The 19,058-nt window shown below is 36.2% G+C and overlaps 2 protein-coding genes across 3 annotated transcripts; one reads left to right on the forward strand and one right to left on the reverse strand.

Annotated features, from left to right (window-relative positions):
* Window positions 1-625: 625 nt before the first annotated feature.
* LOC129002758 (tRNA N6-adenosine threonylcarbamoyltransferase-like) lies at window positions 626-6,080 on the reverse strand. Its single transcript, XM_054430797.1, has 6 exons — window positions 5,882-6,080; window positions 4,383-4,604; window positions 3,298-3,517; window positions 2,708-2,886; window positions 1,862-2,093; window positions 626-707 (listed from the first exon to the last, which is right to left on the reverse strand). Exons 1-6 carry the CDS (start codon window positions 5,994-5,996, stop codon window positions 665-667), a joined length of 1,011 nt encoding a protein of 336 aa, XP_054286772.1. The 5' UTR covers window positions 5,997-6,080; the 3' UTR covers window positions 626-664.
* A 2,109-nt stretch (window positions 6,081-8,189) lies between these two features.
* LOC129004087 (fatty acid hydroxylase domain-containing protein 2-like) lies at window positions 8,190-15,230 on the forward strand. Of its 2 annotated transcripts, XM_054432479.1 has the most exons (7): window positions 8,190-8,271; window positions 8,488-8,591; window positions 9,097-9,242; window positions 10,499-10,680; window positions 11,310-11,582; window positions 13,313-13,468; window positions 14,997-15,230. In XM_054432479.1, the coding sequence occupies exons 1-7, from the start codon at window positions 8,255-8,257 to the stop codon at window positions 14,998-15,000; spliced, it is 882 nt and encodes a 293-aa protein (XP_054288454.1). In that variant the 5' UTR covers window positions 8,190-8,254; the 3' UTR covers window positions 15,001-15,230. The 2 variants fall into 2 exon arrangements, with proteins under 2 accessions (XP_054288454.1, XP_054288455.1); XM_054432480.1 differs by lacking the exon at window positions 13,313-13,468.
* The last annotated feature ends 3,828 nt before the right edge of the window (window positions 15,231-19,058 follow it).

A 19,058-nucleotide genomic window follows, 5' to 3' on the forward strand; every position in this document is an offset into this window, starting at 1 on the left:
TGTTGTTTAAGTTAGGTTTAATATTAACAGATTTTTTAAGAGAGTTTACTACATCACATCTTACAGAGTGCTATTTATGGCTATTGAAGATGAGCCTCTATCACGACCATCGGTGGATGTTAGTACTGTTTATTTACCAATAATTAAAGAAGAACTAGAACAGCTGAGAGACAAGGCCAAGGATGTCAAAGGCTTATCTACAATAACCAGTACGTCCACCAACCCCCCTGCCCTCCCCCCCTCTACTGGAACAGCTGATCCGGCACCGGCAGTCGTGGTTAGGCGTTCGGCTCGCGTACGCGAGAGAAACAAAGTTTTAATTCCCTGAGGAAGCGGGACGTTATCTTGGTCCCGCGAAACGTCGGAGTATATTAATCCAAGGACGATTTTTATGTGCGTGTATGTGTGTTTGTGTCTTCGTTGTGTTACATTTGACGAGTCCTGGATTAACAAATTAAGGTGAGTGAAGCCCACAAGCTGATCAATACAGTATAAAAACCTCGCCTAAAAAACATGTCTTTCAAAAATAGAATGAGTACTTTGTTCTACAGAGATATTCAAATGAAGGCCTCAAAACAGCTATTATTCCATTCCATTGTCACAAAGGTAAAAATTGCAAGACTGGTTAAAAAAATTTTTATATTTTACAAATAAAATCTTCATCTTAGTCATCTCTCCATGTAACTTCTACTTCGTCCGTCCTGAATCTGTAAAAGATTAGATTTAGATGAACACTTGATAACAAGTATTGTAACAGCTTGCCTTTATAATTTGGGAGTGAAGGCATTTTAAAGATTATACATGAAAAAAACCTTACTTGGCCTTGAAAATTTAAAATCAAGGAGCTTATGGTTAAAAAATGTGAGACCTTTTTTAAGGCAGCAAAATTGTGGGTTACGGACCACTGCCACCACTAAAATTTATTATTCTCTTCAAACATTTACGCCGTTTTATGGGAAGAAATTTATTCCATCCCTTTGGTCCTACCTTTAAAACAATAGCTCAACAACTGGGGTTTGCCAAAACGTCAATAAGCCCGAACATATACTTTAAGCTAAAAAAGGAGTGCTGTAGCTTCCCCTAAAACCGCCTGAATTTTGTGAACGGACTATGGTACTGTACAGTTAATTTTTGTCATTTACCACTCAGTCACCCCTTGCTTTTCTTGATAAATTCTACGCACAGGTCTAAGGCCCATGTGGACAGATAAATTCTATGTTAAAACAAAGTCAACGTCTTCAAAGAAAAAATTGAATTTTTCATCTTTCTTCAAGTAAACTTGAATTTAAGGAATTTTCAGAGGATTGTTTAAGGCTATTGCTAGTCCTTATATTGTGACCAAAGAGTAAAGCTTACATTGTGAAATCTACCCTGAACAAAGAGAAAAACATTATCAGCATATTTGGGATTGACATAACACAGAACTAAAGATGGACGGAATTGTCCTTTAGATCGGGTCAGGATTTTTATTTCCATCCTGATTTTTGGGACAGGAACAAGACAGGATTATTTTTGAAGTCAAGGAAAACTTGTCTGTGTTATTAAAATCTTGAGTAAAGTTTTTAGCGAAAGCAATTTCTTGACTTTATTGTCTCTTTGCCTCTCTCTAGCAATTGCTCCGACATTATTGTATGTAACCCGTAATAGCAGTAAAATTGTAATTATCTCCTCCTATGATTGCGACGAATTTGTGGATATCTACGATCATGGCAAAATTGCTGACAGGTAGAACAAATACCAAATCCCCCTGAAGTTAAGGAATATTATCATTTTGAAACCCGTCCACCCCTACATGAAACATATCTGAACATGCTTCATTTACAGCATACTGAAAGTCTACAGTGATGAACACAGGTGTTACCTCTGAGTGATCGTGGTCTGGTCCCACTGTGTAGGCCCCGCAGTGGTGTACAACAACGCCCCCGCCACAGCTATCATGGCCCCGTTGTCTATACAGAACCGCTCATCTGTGGCGTACAGCTTGGCCCCTCGCTCGTCACACATCACTCCCATCATCTCCTGCAGTCTCAGATTACACCCGACACCTCCGACTAGCAACACTTCCTGTGATCCTGTGTGTGCCATCGCCCTCTCTGCAATATGATAATTCTTATATTTTTTGTTCTTTGAGTCTAGAATACTAGCCTCTAGCCTGAGGTAATTTTTAACATTACTTCAGGCTAGTAACTAGGGGTTACAACATTATCACCAAGTTAAAATCAATTGGTGATTTGCAGGATTTGAACCTGTGACCTCATGGACTGAAATCCCATGCTCTACCACTTTAGACCAGCCTGCTCATAAATAATTCTAATATACAGCTGCACCCAATCCAGTTGGCTCTAGGGAGCAAGATGGTCTAGTAATAGCACAGGGCCTCGTTCCCTGAGGTCCTGGGTTCAAATCCTGCCAAAGGCCACTAAAGTTTCTAAGTGATAGCCTGAAGTAGTGACCATCTAAGCCTAGCCAGAATAAAGGTGTCAACGGTTACACACTAGAGCCTAGTGCCCTAGGTTTTCAAGGTAGAGTGAAAAACAACTTAACTCTACTCACTGAGTTAGTAACAAGGCTACATAGTTTATCTAACTCCATTTGACTATTCACTCTGCGTTCAATTTCAGCTTAAAATAAATATACACAAACTATCACACTGCTTCAGAAAGTTATATCTCATTCATCAGTGTCTGGAATAAATAAATTTACTCACCGGTAGTTTCAACCAGCATTGCAAAAACGGTTTCTTGCAGAGAAAAACAGAGATCTTCCGGAGTGTATTCGCCACTCTCTACGAGTTTTGGAGCTCGTTCCTCAATGAATGACAGAATACCAGAGAATGATACGTCCATCCCCTTCACAACATAAGGTAGAGGAAGATACTTCTTACCCCTGGAAATAAAGAAAGTATTCACTTCCAAGCAATGAAACAAGTAGTTAAAACTTAAAGGTAGGCCTACTCTTTTTTTCTTCAATTTAGGTTAATATATCGCCAATTTTTATGAAATGAAAATATAAATATAGTTGATTGAGACAGTGTCCTGATGTCAATCACCTATTTCTGATACATGTTTTAACTGAGCCGAACTGGAAGGACGACTTCAACAAAGCATAAACGTTGTCAACTATCAAAGGGCCAAAAAAAAACTAAGAGAAAAATAATTTTGACAGTGGCACACCTTGTGAAAGGCTAGCTTGACTATGTTTACCGATATATATTTATAAAGATAGGTTATCTTCCCTAGAGTCTAATTAGCCTAAATATTGATTAGGTACCACATTTGGTTTGAAATTCACACTCACTTCTTGGCCAGCTGTTCGATGTTATAGCCTGGACTCGGGTCATTGGATAGCTGGATCACTCTGGCGAACCTGTCAAGGCAGTTACCGACCGCAATGTCGATAGTTTCCCCAAAGATTCGATACCTCCGTCTCGCGTAAGCTATGACTTGTGTGTTGCCTCCGCTGACGTAGAGCACAGTAGGGTTGTTACTCTTAGTTATTAGACGACCCATCTCTATATCTGAACAAATGCTGAGGAATTTGAAACAATGAAAACAAACAGGTAACACAATTACTGTAGTAATGTATGGTGAATTAAACTATAAGCATACATATAACAGCTGGCATCTTCTTACCAACAGGTGTAGGAAGATGAAGACAAATCAAGTGGGATTGTAGATTATTAAATTTGAAGAAAAAACAAACAAATCAGGGATGTTTAGGACATTACAATGTGAAACAAAGTTGTTAGGATTATTGTATGGTTGTGAAGTAATACGGCTGAAATATGGATTTAAGGTTCACTTTGGAGACTTAAATTTAAATATAAAGTTAAGTAAATTATAATACTGCTGGACAGGGTTGGTAAATGTCTAGTGTCGACTGTCCACCCCAAAGGCTGGTTTAGGGAGTAGGCTACGACCAAGTGACTGAGGAAAAAATTAAATTAGCAGAATAAGAAGCCAAAATATTCCAGACCGTCACAAAGCGTAAACTCTCAAAACGCAATTCTTGGCCGACCTCCAAGGGATTTTTAGGCAAGTTCCACGGACACTATCACTAGGGCCTAATGTTATTTACAACTGCGAGCGACTCTGGTAGCCAACTAGGGAACTTGGAAGCTTTAATAGTTACACAGTATGTTCCCTTTGCCTTTTGAACCAGGCACTTTATTTTTGAGAACATTGAAATCAGGTGTCATAAGTCACATAATATCAGGCAGCATCATAGGGATGAGTTCCAAAATATGTATTCAATAAAGCACTTCTCTATCTCCCTATAAGATCGGTGATTTAAACATACATAGGCCTACATTGTTACAGATGAAGCAATACTAAATCTAACAAAATTGATTTTAATCCTATAAATTTGTATTAGTAGGATACGACCAATACAGTGGTTGACACCGACGATTGGTTTATTCCAGACTTGTGCCACTGTTCGCGCCACCACAGCCACAGACACCAGCGGTGCTCCCATTCCTGGCCCCTTTGTGTAGCAAACGACATCGATGTCCTCAGGCTTAACACCGGCGTCTTTTAAAGCTTCTTCTAACACCTCAAACACTTTGGCTCGGTGGTGTTGGGCTGTTTCTCTGGGCAAGAACCCTAAAGGCAAGATGAATTTTTTAACTTCAAGGAGGAGTAATACAGTGGGATTCCATGACACCACATTACAATGCCATAAGGAACATTAAAACAATAAGATACTTAGCACTCAGAAACTCAATCTTTGACTGACAACAATGTCTCACACCATTCTAAAGTTTACCCTAGGCCTAACTCTGGTCACTACTTCAAACGAATCTCAGAAGTACTCACATACGGCCTAAACATGCACCACCTGTGAATTGCTTTCTCTCTTTCGCCACATCTTCTAAGTTTGAAAACTTTACTCCAGTCATGTCTGTCAACTGGTGTGGACTTCAATGAGTAGGGGTCTTAAGCCGGGTTTACACGGTGCCAGTAGGTGAAACAATTGTCCGAAGACAATTCAAATCATTATCAGATAAGTTAGTACTTATCTACTAGTATAAGTTAGTTACTTAGGTGCTCTAGTTACTACATTCCCAATACTATTTTCCTTAAACTTAACTAAAATATCAAAAATGAACAAGCTGTAAACAGTCATCAGTTTCTAAGATACAAATAAGGGTTTGCAATTAGCGTCATAAGAAGCATCAGATATTAACCTAATTGCCTTCTTCTGAATAGGTAAGATACTTTTAACATCATTACACTTATTTTTACATTATTACCTTTTACATTATTACTTTTAACATTATTTGAGCTAAGTCTCTAGCACAGAAGTCCATTACTCCAATAAGGCAGGTAAATCCAGCTAAGCCCAAACGGCTGCACTTAAGTATTTGTCCTACACTTATTCGAACGAATAAATCGATTGATATATCAATTGTTTTATTCGATATATCAAATTTGGTTAGTTAGGTTGACCTAACCTAACCAAATTTGATATATCGAATGAAATAATAGAAATATCGAACAACCTATATAAGTTTACCGATATTTTTCATTCGAAGGATTGTAGGACAGATACTAAAGTGCAGCCGCCCAAAAAAAGACATAGCCTAATGATTTCAGAGATGTTGAAGTAGGAGGGTACAGTTTCTTAACTGGGCTATGCTAACTTAATATCGATTGAAACTATCGAATTGAAAATATTGATTAATAATCAATAACACACCACTACTATCATAACCTAACCTAACCAACCAAACTTGCTGATGGTGAAAAAATCGCATGAAGGTTTACTAATCGAATCGATAGTTTCAATAGATATTAGCATAGCCCAGTTAAGAAACTGTACCCAAGTAGGATTTAGAATAACCACTTATTCTAGCTAGAGTAACTTAGGCCTACTGTACCTTCTCCAGGCGGAGTTATGTAGGTGCGCCGTGGATTTGAGAGTACTTCACCATCTTTTACAATTCCAATGCCAAGCTTGTTTGCACTTCCTTCAAATCCAATAGCGATCACCATTTTGAGAAAAATATAGAACTATTTACACAAGACCATATTAAAATACTAGTTGTTTTGTTTTCTAGGTTATAATTTTCACCGCACCGTGACTTGACTCCGTCGTCTGCAGCCGCCAAATAGTCAGACACTTGAGCTTGTTGTTGTGTTGACTGTAGGTAGGTTATGCTGTGTTTGTTTCACACGACAATGAGTTTTAACTTTAAGTTGTCGGTTTATGTTACTCACTCCGCATTTCCTCACGTCTTTGAAACGGATAATTGGCCTAAGTGTGGCCTTGCCTAAGGTACTAAGTGTAGAAAGTGTCGTCAAAGTACTAAGCCGGGTTGAGCCCTAGCTTGCGAAACACATCGCTGGTGAGTCAATAAGCTATAACACTCTGTATAAGGTTTATATCACGCTCATACAGTATTAATAACTCTCTTCCTACACTTATTTATTACCAAACACAACAGTGTGTCATGCCTATAATAACTAATGATGTTATAACTAAAGTTAGCCTTTTAACCTATAACCTTAGTTAGGACTGGAAGGCTATGCCTAGGGCTAGGCTAGACAGATGAATAGGCTAGTTTGACCCCCCTCAAAATAGGCAAGTTACAAATCAGTGTCACCGGACATAAACTAGACACGAAAACGAGCTTCAAAATTTACAATGGGATGAGAAGTCTACTATTAGTCTATGATTATACATTGTGTAAATCAACGATAAAAAACAATTAACCTAACATGCAAACAAAAAGTTTAGCAGTAGAACCAATAACAAAATGCATAAGGTAAATTTCAGGGGAAATGTGCGAATAACCATGTATAGTTTATCTTTGAGTTTTGAACTACAACAGTTAGTTCAGAATTAAAAAATTAATTGTACCATAGACTGTTGTACATTACAATTCTCAGACTATTTGAACATTGTATATAGTAGTCAAGAAAATAAAGAGAATAAATTGATAAGGTTGTAATTGAGACATGCGGAATAAAGTTGTCTGCTTCTCTCTTGAGTTGAGAGGTTACGGTTTTGGTTAAGAACAACGAGCAACGAGCAGAAAGATCAGTTCCAGTTGATCAGTTCTCTCGCGCATGCGCTGGTTTTAGAGCCCGTCATTGGCTCATACTGGCGCAAATATCCTTTTAAAATTCAAATCATAAAAGTCATAAAAAGTTTTTTATACAAAATCTTACTTTTACTATTGTTGTAAACAATAATATTTAATATATCTAACGTGCATCCATCGATTTCAATAGAGATCGACGTGTGCATCCCCATATCTTTCTCTCTCTCCCTCCCTCTCTCTCTCTCTCTTTGACAAAGGTAATTAAAGAAAATAAATGTCAATGAGGCATTGTGATGCATGACGATAAAAAAAACAACTAAAAACAAAATTTACAATTACAGATCGTTATATGTTAGCTAATTGTAAATTATTTTATTAATGCATGCCATTTGATAGGACATTTAAAATGCCAAATAAAAGTGTTCTTGACTGTTTCATAAAACTTGGCATTTTTATCAAATAAAGCTATAAAAACTCAAATGGCCTCCGGTTTGAAATTTTCAATTGTACCAATTTTTTTAATCAACATAGGATTTTCTTACTTTAAAATACCTACGGTACAAAGTTTTATAAAGATTTTTTGGAAAAATTCAATTGTAAAATGTTGGGTATCTGGTTAATAAAGAGATTTTGGGAAGAATTTTATGCTTGATTTTCTCTTAATTTTGACTAGTAAAACCATTTTACAGATTTTGGTTGTTTACTTTTGGACAATCGGAACCTCAAAAAATCATTGCTACATTTTTTTCAAAGTAAAATTTTTATTAATTAAATATTCCTAATTTTGAATTAAAATTGTCAAATAAGAAGGTTTATAGGTAAAATCAACTAATTACCCTAGGCTTTTTTGTTTTCCACTTATACTTTTCATTATGACATAAATTTTTTCACTTGTCAAACATTATAATTTTCACGTGATAACAATTTTACCATTTTCATTTTCACCATTATATTTACTCGTTATTTTCACGTGAAAAAACTTTTAAATTTTCATTTTCACGTGTTCACCATTTTTTCCACATGATTTTCACAAGGTGTGCTGACTGGGAGTTGGATAATTAATTAACAAGTGTGAAAGATGTGTCAACGTGTGTTTAAATTTAATCCAATTATTGTCAATATAGAAAGTTTCTACTGGAAAGTTTTACTAGAATATCTGCTTTGTTCATACTTTTTTGTTTTTTAAAATAAAAAGTGAAATTTAAGATGTTTTTTTCAGTTTGGTAAACAAATGGTTTTACTTAACTTAATTCATATTTACCTTGTTATCTATGACTTATTTATAGGTCTTTGTAATAGTGATATTGTAATAACCTTTTTACAGGTAGTAAAAAAATACTAAAAAGATAGTTGTTAATGTCCTAGTTTGAGGTCTTGAGGTCAATGTATTGCCTTAGAACAACAATTTGGTGAGTAAATCAGAATACTTGTGATTCCAGGCATTTGCAGCGTTTTTGGGATGCGTCTGGAGATTTTTGGCAGGCAGGATGGGATCAGATATTGGACACGGTGGGCGAGAATCCCGTGACTTTCTGGGTTTATGGTAAGTAAATTTTGACTGCTTTAAATAGGCTATGTTATTTAATCTACTTAATTTTTTCAGAATTTCAAAATTTTGGATTGATTCTTAGGATTAGGTTAAAGTGAAGTTTGAACAACAACAATTTCAATGGCATTGGTTTGTATCCCACTATGCTACCAACTTTTATCTTATTTTAGTATGTTTTCTTTTGTCTTATTTTTTTGTTTGTTTTTATACTATGTAAAGATACTTACCTTTTGCTGTTCAAAACCATACCATGCAAATCTCTGAAGTCCATGTTGATGGAATATTACTAGAAAAATGAGAAGTACTTTCACAATATGGCCTATGGTGAATAACCAACAATAATTGTGAGCAAGGAGAAAATAAACAAATATTCTATACTATTTGAGTGAGCCATTGGTGACTATTGCAGGCTGATCCACTAACAATCAATGTCTAAACATAAAAACTGCCCTAGGCTACTGTGTATGGCATTGTTGAACAGTTTAATGTTTTCCCGTAGGATCACTCATCTGGACCTTGTCCGTTTACTGGACCCTGGGCGCCATCTACACTGTGCTAGATGTCGTCAACAAACCAGCGGCTTTGCGGAGATACAAGACACAGCCGGGCACCAACGAACCCGTGGAGACCAAGAAACTCATCAAGGTGGGCTCAGTAGTTTCAACAAGGCTTATTTATTGTAGCCTAATAAAACAATATGCAGGGTCATTGGTGAGCGTATCAATCAAACGATTGATTTGCTCTAGTTCAGTGTATGGAACTACCGTATAGTCTTTTAAATTTTATGTGTTTTCTGCACTCAGTGTGCATGCAGGCGTAGTTGTAGTAGGTCAAATTCTGAATTTATTGTTCCTTGTTGTTTATTTGAATTGATTGATAGGCCTACTTTGCATACTTGAGCACTATTGAATATCTTCAAATAAAGGGGCGTAGAGCCATTTTTGCATAACTCAAATTGGGATTATTTATTGGTTGCTGTGTATTGGTTGTATATGTTATTACTGTTGCATTGTTTAAGGAAAATAATCATTTAACTAGCTTTAGTTTGCTGCACATATAATTAATGCAGGCCCATAATACATATGCTAAGTGTTTCCTTGGTAGCATGGAATGAAGTGCATTGTGTTCTTTCAAATTTCTATCGATTTGCGAGAGTGACAAGAATGTCTTTAAGGGTGCGCTCTACCCCTGTCGTTACGTGTAAATGCAAGGGTCTGGGGCAACAGTGTTTCCGAAGCCTACATTTCACCTAGAATCAAAATTAGGGTGTCGTTTTGAAGAAAATTAAATCATCTAAAATATGATGGCTGCAAAATGTTTATTATTGTACCATAAAGACCGAAAATCTTCTCTTGAATGGAGACAAAAACGGCAATTTTAAACTGCTTTAACTTGGGGTTGTTACTTTAAAATTCTAAAACCAGGGTCGCATAGATTGTTTTTTGTTATGTAAAATCCCACTCATTGTTTTTTACTAGCATGTATAGGTAGTTTACGAAGGCAGTTGCCGTGAACGTCTGCATGCGCTTCTCGCAGCGCTGTTCAATGGCGCGACATAGCCACTGAAGCCCGAGCTGAGGTATAGCGCACCCTTAAGTTCTAAAACACTGAGATGTTTTAGTAAATAAAAAAAGCTACACCCTTACACACTAAGTGCCTAAGGTTGATTTTGCATGGTTACATGCGGTAAATAAATTTAATTCTGTGGTGCTGTCAGATGTTATAGACATTGAAACAAAGGCAGGGATGTCATGAGTTTGTGTTCCAGTCATTTAAAATGTATCGTTACTAAGCTTTCTTCTACTGTACTGTCTCACCCACAGACCAAGGACACAGGTCAAAAGAGGCCGCCAACCCGTCAAGGTAGCCACAAGACTAACATTATCCTGTGTTTGTTGTAGGTGATATGCCAGGTGTTGTTTAACCAGTTGGTGGTGGGGTTACCTGTGGCATATCTGAGCTACTACCTGATGATGTGGCGAGGTGGTGCTCCTCTCAGAGAGTTACCTACCTTCCATTGGGTGTTGGCTGAACTAGCTCTGTTCATTATCATTGAAGAGATCGGCTTTTACTATTCTCACAGGTACATTTGTTACTTTGGATTCATTTTTTTAATCAAGAATATTGTTTCCCTTTTATTGTTTGACAGATTTCAATGTACAGAACCTACTAAAAATGCTTCACATTAATATTGCTACCCTTGTTCTATATTATCTTTTTGAGGGGTGATTGTAAGCTGTGATGAAAATGAAAAGGATTCAATTAGGATTGTAAAACATACACAAAAAATGAGTTATTGTGTTTTTTAACTTAAATTTCATCATTGGACATTGGACAATTTGCTTCACTGGCGCCAAAGTAAGTGTGGACAGCTTGTGGTCATCACTATCTACTATCTATTACTATACTAGGTGTTGAGAACTCTTTCATGACCAGTTTTTTGTGGGGTTTAAGTATAACAGCAGGAGCCGACTTACCTAACTGTCAAAGATAGTAGAAAGTACACAAATAAATACACCAATTTGAACAAACAGTGTCCCAGACATAGAGCTTACCATGAACTCTAAAGCAAAATTTTTCTCCTTTTAATGGATATTCATGAAAATATATATTATGAAAGGATATTCATGAAAAGAGTGGCAATGAATTTTGTAAAACTTCTACTTACTTTGTGGACACATTATTTTAAGATGTATAACTATCTCCGGTCAGGTTGCTTCACTGGCGTCACCTCTACAAGCACATACACAAGCGCCACCACGAGTGGACCGCACCAGTGGCTGTCACTGCCATGTACTGTCACCCGGTGGAGCATGTGCTTAGCAACCTACTGCCTCCCATCTTGGGCGTGTTCATCGCGGGGGCACACGTAGCCACTGCTAACCTCTGGTTCACCCTGGCCATCATCAACACACTCAACGCCCACTCCGGCTATCACTGGCCCTTCTTCCCGTCGCCCGAGGCACACGATTTTCACCACCTTAAGTGAGTTGTAAAAGAATATTAGAATATTTATCCGTTGATATCCTCAAAAATGCGTAATTCCCTATATTTACAGTAGGTTTTTGTTGCAGCGCAGTTGAAAAATAATGGTATATATTGACATGTATACACTGTAAATAAAATTATGGTACTATCCTATGGGCGCTATCAGGGCTTATATATACTGCATCATATATACAGGCTTACGGTATATACTGTACTGTACATTTTCATGTTAATTTAACAATTTTTAAATTTTTTAGTTTAAATAAAAACACAACAAACCATACATAATTTTAAAGAGGAAATCAAGAGCTTTAACACGTTCGCTGCTAACCGCTAGATGCCGGGACAGCGCCAGGAGCTGAACTAACGCTCGCCGCTGCGTAAAAATTGCTGCCGATACACTGAATTACAGTAAAAACAATAGTAGTTGTACTGGATGGCAATATTCTGCAATAAAACTGGCTTTGGACATAGTACTAAGTGATTCTGATAGATAGAAGCACTACCCAGGTTGCAGTCGGTAAAGTAGTGTCGCTATCTAGCAGGAAAGAGGTGAGACAAAGCCCTGTTCTAAACGACCCTGGTGGTGATTTTGGGAAACTACCTGTATTTTTTATTTTCAGAAAAGTACGTCCCCACGAGCTGCAAAGAAATATAGGACGCTCGTGACGAGCTGGCTGATCCATGGTAACGTTAAACATCAATGAACGGTGACGTTCCGGAACGTTCCTAGCTCCTGGCGCCGTGGCCCGTTTGACGTTCCGGAACGTCCGTAGCAGCGAACGTGTTAAGAAAATATAAGTTAGGTATAGGGTATTACAAATTTTTGTATATAAAAAAATACATAGCCTAAGAAAAAATAGCTACGTTTTGACAGAGTTCATATAAAATTAACCCCAATGTTTTTATTTATTTTTTATGCATTCATATTAATAGATAATATATATATATATATATATATATATATATATATATATATATATATATATATATATATATATATATATATATTATAATTTCTAAAGTACTTTTTTTTTGCGGTAGACCTTAAAAATCAAATTAAATAAAAAAATCTGGTTCGGTTAATAAAAAATATAATAACATCAAAGTACAAGCACAAATTTATATGGGCGGCCTTGTCGAAGTATGCTATCACTATGAACAGAAATCTGTCGTTCCCATGTAATGAACGATATGAACAATTTGACATTATAGATATCAGATTTAGTAACTCCGTCCGTACTTGCTTTCCGGCAAAACAATCTTGCATTTTCCTGTTACTACTAGGTTACGGTTAGGTTAGGCACATGTAGCGTAGCAGTATTTAGAACCCAAATATTTTTGCCGGAAACCAAAATAACTGACTAAACTAACCTAACCAAACCTAACCCAACCTATCCTAACCTAACCGATTTGAAGCGGCTGATAATGAATGACAATGTGCAACTCCCTTTGACCTTCAAATAGTCGTCTGCTCCGAATTCTTGCTTTAGGGAAAAAAATTCTTGCATTTTCCAGTTACTACTAACCAACGGAACAATCAACGGTAATATGAGAAAAATTAAAGCTGACCCATACTTGGCTCAGGATTACCATTCATTCTTTTTAGATGGCAATCAGCAATGTGGCACTGCTTGTGTTCCAAATTTACTGAATAAGTGAGGGTCTACTAAATGAGCGTATTGTTTTTGTTTCCTTTTCCATTCACGTTCTTTTAATCTCAACAGGTTTAATCAATATTTCGGAGTGCTAGGTGTGTTGGATCACTTGCACGGGACTGACACAGCATTCCGCAAATCCCGGTCATACGATCGACACACCACCTTGCTGACACTAGTGCCTGCCAGAGAAGTGTACCCCGACAACCCAAGTGGAAACAATAAGTGAGTCATAAGCAGAGTTTACAGCGATAAAAACACTACAATTTGGCATTTTTTCCTTCAGTTTTTTGGCATGATGGAAAAAATGTTGTTGTTGTTTGTCTCTTAAACAACAGAATCAACCTATATATACATATCTTAATACCTTTCTTGTATGTATACAAGAAAATGTAAATGAAACATTTTATATGCATAGGCCATTTTATATGCATATGCATAGATGTATTCTTTGTACCTAATTTTATCAAAAAAACAGAAAATTCATTAATTTTGTTTATTAAAAATAAAACTATTTTAAACTGCAACTGAGAAAATATTGGGCCTCTAAGGCAAATTCCTAGTTAAAAGTTCCTTTAAACTATTACTATAAATATTTTGTCAGCATTTCAGATAACTAACCAAATAACTAATAACTACAGCAAGCAAATATGTCGCAAGTAAATTTGCTAATGCCACTAGGTTGGGAGTATACTGACTCATATAGCATCCAAATTGTTAATCTTAAATGATATGTGATTTATACAGTTTAACTTTAGTGCTCATGGCAAGATGATTTTTTGTGTGTTATATACAGGGTTCATTCAATAAGTATCGGGACTTGTTCACTGTAGCCTCAAGAGAGCAGTGGAGAGGGGTCTGACCAGTTGGATTCGATAGAGTGGTCCTTCACAGTTCAGGAGCTATTTAATTTAGTCGTCTACGGGCATTCGTTGATACAGGAGGTTGATTTTTGCGCCGAGTGTTTTTTTTCATTGTGTTGTAATGCCAGTAGGGAGCGTACCGTTGAGCAACGCTGAGAAGTTTTGCTTTAAACCCGGAAAATCTGTGTTAAAGACTCTTGCTCTTAATTCAAACATTTTGTTTCTGGGTCATACTGGAACACCCAGGTAGTAACGTTATCCACAAAATGTTGATCTTCCTGGATGGAGTCCCATGATTTCTTGCTGAATATCCATCTTTGACAGTGTTTCTTCCTAACTCAGGACTTTAGGCACCAGCTTCGGGCAGACTCTTCTCATCGCCAAATTCTCCGTCATGATAGTGTCGATGGTTCCCACTAAAAGGTCGGTCTTCCCACTGGTGTGGGCGATGGTTAGATGCCTGTCAGAATCCAAAACTTGTTTCACTTCGACCACGTGAGCCTCGGTTTGAGCGGTCATTGGGCGTCCTTCGCGGTGCTCGTCTTTGACGAGTTCCTGGCCTTCCTTAAACATCTGGCTTAACTCAAAAACTTTTGTGCGGCTTTAAGCATCATCCCAATCAGCCTGTTTAAGGGAGAGCAAGGGTCTCTGATGCGGATTTTCTGAGTTTAAAGCAAAACTTCACAACGTTGCTTATCAGTACGCTACATGTTTGCATGACGACACAGTGAAAAAACACTCAGAGCAAATATAAACCTACTGTCTCTACAAATGCTCGTAGACAACTAAACCAAAGTGCTCCTGTATCCTGTATGGTAAAAAACCCCTCTCCTCTGCTCTTTTTTTGCCAATACTTATTATTATCCATAAAACATCTTTTCTATTTGCAGGTAGTGAACATTGTGTCATGGTGAATGTAACTCCGCAGTCAGGAAACGTTTGTTCACACAGTTTGCACTGGGGTATATTCTACAGCTATATAATACCAATGGCATTATACTGCTTTGATGAAATAGCATCATGTATCAAAGCGTGTGAAATACTTGATATTGTTAGTGCATTTTCATAGCTAAAATTCAAAGTGTGGTTTTAGTATGTGTTTGATCTTTTAGTTTTAAATGTTTTTTTTTTTTTAATTCATTTGACAAAGTAATAAAAAAAAGTTATTTTTGACAAGGGTCTTTAAAAGAACCTAATTGTTTACGCTTTGACAACTAAATTTAGCTCAGCACCCAAGATTATTATAATATTAAGCTAATTAATTATTGTAGATAATTTTAATGATTGTGTTGTAAACAAACCTTGTTAATTTAACAATAAAATTAGAGTTATTATTTCATTACTAGCTGTGTACCCGTTCTACGCACGGGGATCTTATAATATTCAGTTGAAACCTTCTTATATAACGAACAGCAGTTGGTTTGCATATTTTAAGATATGCTGGCCAAACTATTATACATAGCTTCATTTTATGTTGTTTTTTGTTGTTCCGGATCGGTATGACAATCAATAAAAGGTTAAATTACCTCTGTGTCTGCCGGTCGATCCTATAACGGTAGGCTTACTTTTATTTTTACTATCTGATCTCGTTTGCATGGCTCAATCACGTCCTGGTTGAAGTTCGTTCGCTACGCTCACTCACCTGTATGTTGGAGCTCGTTCGCTGCGCTCACTTTCCTTCAGGTTAGCTCGTTCGCTACGCTCACTTGCCTTCAGGTTAGCTCGTTCGCTACGCTCACTCGCCTCCAGGTTGCAAATTAGCTGTTGTCATAAATGTAAAAGAAATAATAGTGCTAGTGCTGCACCCTGTTGGTAATCCTTGTAACTTTAATGCTATTGAACATCACAGAACAGAACCAACTTGTTTAATTGAAACAGCTGTTAAGATTCAATAATTTCATTTCTCATAAGGTTAACATGGGCTTCCAGAAATTCCACGTCAAAAATCGACAAAAACTTGATTTTCAAGGGTTTACTGTTAAATATCTAACTGTCTCATATTCGATGAAATACGTCTAAAACCATCTCATATATGTATAGTATTTGGAAAATAAGTTTCAGGCGGGACAGTGCTATAGTTATTGAGGAGTAGTTGTAATAAAGTGCGTATTTTAGCGTTACCAAGAGAATGACAGATAGACAGACAGACAGACAGACAGACAGACAGACAGAAATTGAGATAAGGTTTGATTCGGTTTCTCTGACCTATGAAATGTAAAAATAACCAAAAAGTTCATTATTCTAAGCAATGTACAGACAAAACTCTAATTTTATTTATATAGATTGAAAGGTGATAGAGCTATGTGTACACAGTGTTTTTATCCGTTTGTATTATAACTGTGCAATATAATAATCATCATGTAGTCATTTGAATAAAATTACTGTTTTGTTTGAGTACAAATCTTGAGCAGTCATCACTTACAGGACAGCTTAATACCACTTACAATGAAGTTTCAAACTTTTTAGTCTCCTCAGTTGAATTAATGTGTTTCATGTGTAAATACTAGTAGACATTTTATATAATTTGCATTTATCAATGGTTACTGCATCTCTCTTTACTCAAAAGAAAAATTAGAGCAATGCACTTGAACTTTTGGTTCTTTTGATCGATAAAATTTAAATACTACGGTACTCTATAGAAAAATGAACTTTCGTTAAAAACTTAAATTACCTCTATGAATTGAGAGTGAAAGTGATCTTGTACAAAGGTAAGCCTGATCTTTATCTGAAAAACCTTAATTATAAACATACATCAACCAGGTGTTGTAAAATAGCATACAAACTCAACACAACATAATAACTTTGTTTATTGACGTTAATAAATAATGTCACTAATTTCAGCATTACAACAGTGTATTATGTAAGGACTTTTACATAATCAAAATGTAAACTAAGAGTCGACCAAATAAAAATACTGCTTACAAATACTATAAAATAGCTAAAAATAAATAGATCCATTTTTTTAAAACATTAATTTTGCCTTTTTGAAAAATTATACATAATGCATCAACTTAGATCACTCAAAATGTAGTTTTTCCAAATTGTTTTGCCGAATCGGTATTTAAATCTGAAATTTTTGATGAATACGGTCTTTTAGCGAATTTCCCATATAGGGAATAAGCTATTTTTATTTAGCAAATTCTTTAAAGCAATTTTGAATTTAGTGCCTTCTAATTCCTTTATATTGTTTGGTAGGAGGTTGAAATAAATTGACCCCATCACAAAAGGACTTCGGCCAGTTCTGTTAAAATTCCTCCTCACTTGGTGAAAATCATCCTTGGGTCTCGTGTCGTACCTGTGGATTTGACTATTTTTATTTGTGTGCTTTAAATAATTTTTCACAAGCATAATTAATTGATACATGTATAGTCCATACAAAGTGAGGAGATTTAAATTAACAAAAATATCTTTAAAAGATCTTTTGTACCATACTTTGGTTATCAGTCTGATTGCTCTTTTCTGGAGAACAAAAATTGTATGCAAATTACAGTCGGGAGAACTTCCCCAGAAAATAAGGCCATAAGACAAGAAAGGAAATATGACACCAAAATAAATTCTTTTTAACGTATCCTGTATCTAAATAAAAAGGTATTCTTCTGAGGAGGCTGATTCCACTTAAAAGTCTTGATCTTACATGAGATATATGATTCTTAAAAGTTAAGGTCTGATCTATATATAGTCCTAAAAACTTACAGCACTCTTTACTTTCAAAGATCACACCATCCTTAACTAAATCTACTAAATCTATCCGAAAACTACAATTTCTGTCTTATCAAGGTTGACTTTGAAATTAATATTTTCAAAATATGAGCTAGCTTTATGTACAAAACCAGCCATGCCCTGCTTGAGTTCATCGAAAGACTGAGCCCAGCATACACCTGACTGTCTCAGCATAGATTCAAAGATTCAAAGATTTATTTCAACAAGAAACAAGATTGCACACTTGTTTCTTATACATTCTGCATACATACTAATTTCAACGTTATTGATTACTAACATAGATATTATACAGATGAGGGCCCAAAATGGACCCTTGTGGGACTCCTGAAACAACATGTTTTTTTCCGACATGACATTGTCCAATGACCAACCATTGTCATAAGAAACCTTGGTATACTGAATACGATTGGTTAAAAAGCTGCTAATCAACACTGTCAGCCAAGAAGAGAGGCCAATCTCAACTAACCTATTGACAAGGATTGCATGGTTGATCCTGTCAAAGGCTTTAGAGAGATCCAAGCATACCCCAGCCACTTTACAACCACTATCCAACTTGTTCAAGGCAGTGTGGACAAATTCTGCAGCAGCCGAGGTAGTACTTCTACTCTCTCTAAAGCCGTGTTGGCATTCAGGTATTATGTCATCCTCAATAGTGAACTTTTTTAGGTGCTTAAGCATGAGTTTCTCCACAACCTTACTAAAAGTGGATGTCAAAGAGATGGGCCGAAAATTGGAAGCATTATCTTTCGGACCCTTCTTGTGCAATGGTTTTACAACAGTTAGTTTTAAAACATCGGGGAAAATACCACTATCAACTGTATATTGTAACACATGACACAAAATAGGAGCAAGTTCATATTTACTAACTAATATGAAACGTAGCTTCTATCTTCAAACGTGATAAAAAATAAAAAGTAGTTCAGGATTATTTAAAAAGTATAGTTGCTATTTTTGATTTATTCACAGAAATGGATTTTAATTTATACAGTACAAATTTTTAATACTACCCATAATATTTAAAAAAGACTACACAATAGGATAACAAAACGTAATTGGTATAGGCAAGTTACATGAAATTGGAGGTTTCTGAGAAGGTATCAACAAGGTTGGTGTGCATGTTCATGTTGCTCGATCATACTGGTACAGTACCTGAAAAAATAATGAAGATTATAAATCAAAGTCAGTCAATTATAACCACTACTCATTTGATACCATCCTATGTCATTCTCTAA

This window comes from Macrosteles quadrilineatus, unplaced genomic scaffold (assembly GCF_028750875.1).
Source record: "Macrosteles quadrilineatus isolate MER2022 unplaced genomic scaffold, UCM_ALF_1.0 Scaffold_9__3_contigs__length_116548681, whole genome shotgun sequence".
Lineage (NCBI taxonomy): Eukaryota > Metazoa > Arthropoda > Insecta > Hemiptera > Cicadellidae > Macrosteles > Macrosteles quadrilineatus.

What these genes read in the sequence shown, in the direction of transcription:
- LOC129002758 (XM_054430797.1), bottom strand. Translation starts at nt 5,996, where the DNA reads ATGGTGATCGCTATTGGATTTGAAGGAAGTGCAAACAAGCTTGGCATT. An exon ending in TGTCAACCACTGTATTGGTC is followed by an intron (nt 3,518 to 4,382) that starts GTATCCTACTAA and finishes GCATTTGTTCAG; the next exon opens with ATATAGAGATGGGTCGTCTA. An exon ending in CAGACCACGATCACTCAGAG is followed by an intron (nt 708 to 1,861) that starts GTAACACCTGTG and finishes AATCTTTTACAG; the next exon opens with ATTCAGGACGGACGAAGTAG.
- LOC129004087 (XM_054432479.1), top strand. An exon ending in CGTGACTTTCTGGGTTTATG is followed by an intron (nt 8,592 to 9,096) that starts GTAAGTAAATTT and finishes GTTTTCCCGTAG; the next exon opens with GATCACTCATCTGGACCTTG. An exon ending in AGACCAAGAAACTCATCAAG is followed by an intron (nt 9,243 to 10,498) that starts GTGGGCTCAGTA and finishes TGTTTGTTGTAG; the next exon opens with GTGATATGCCAGGTGTTGTT.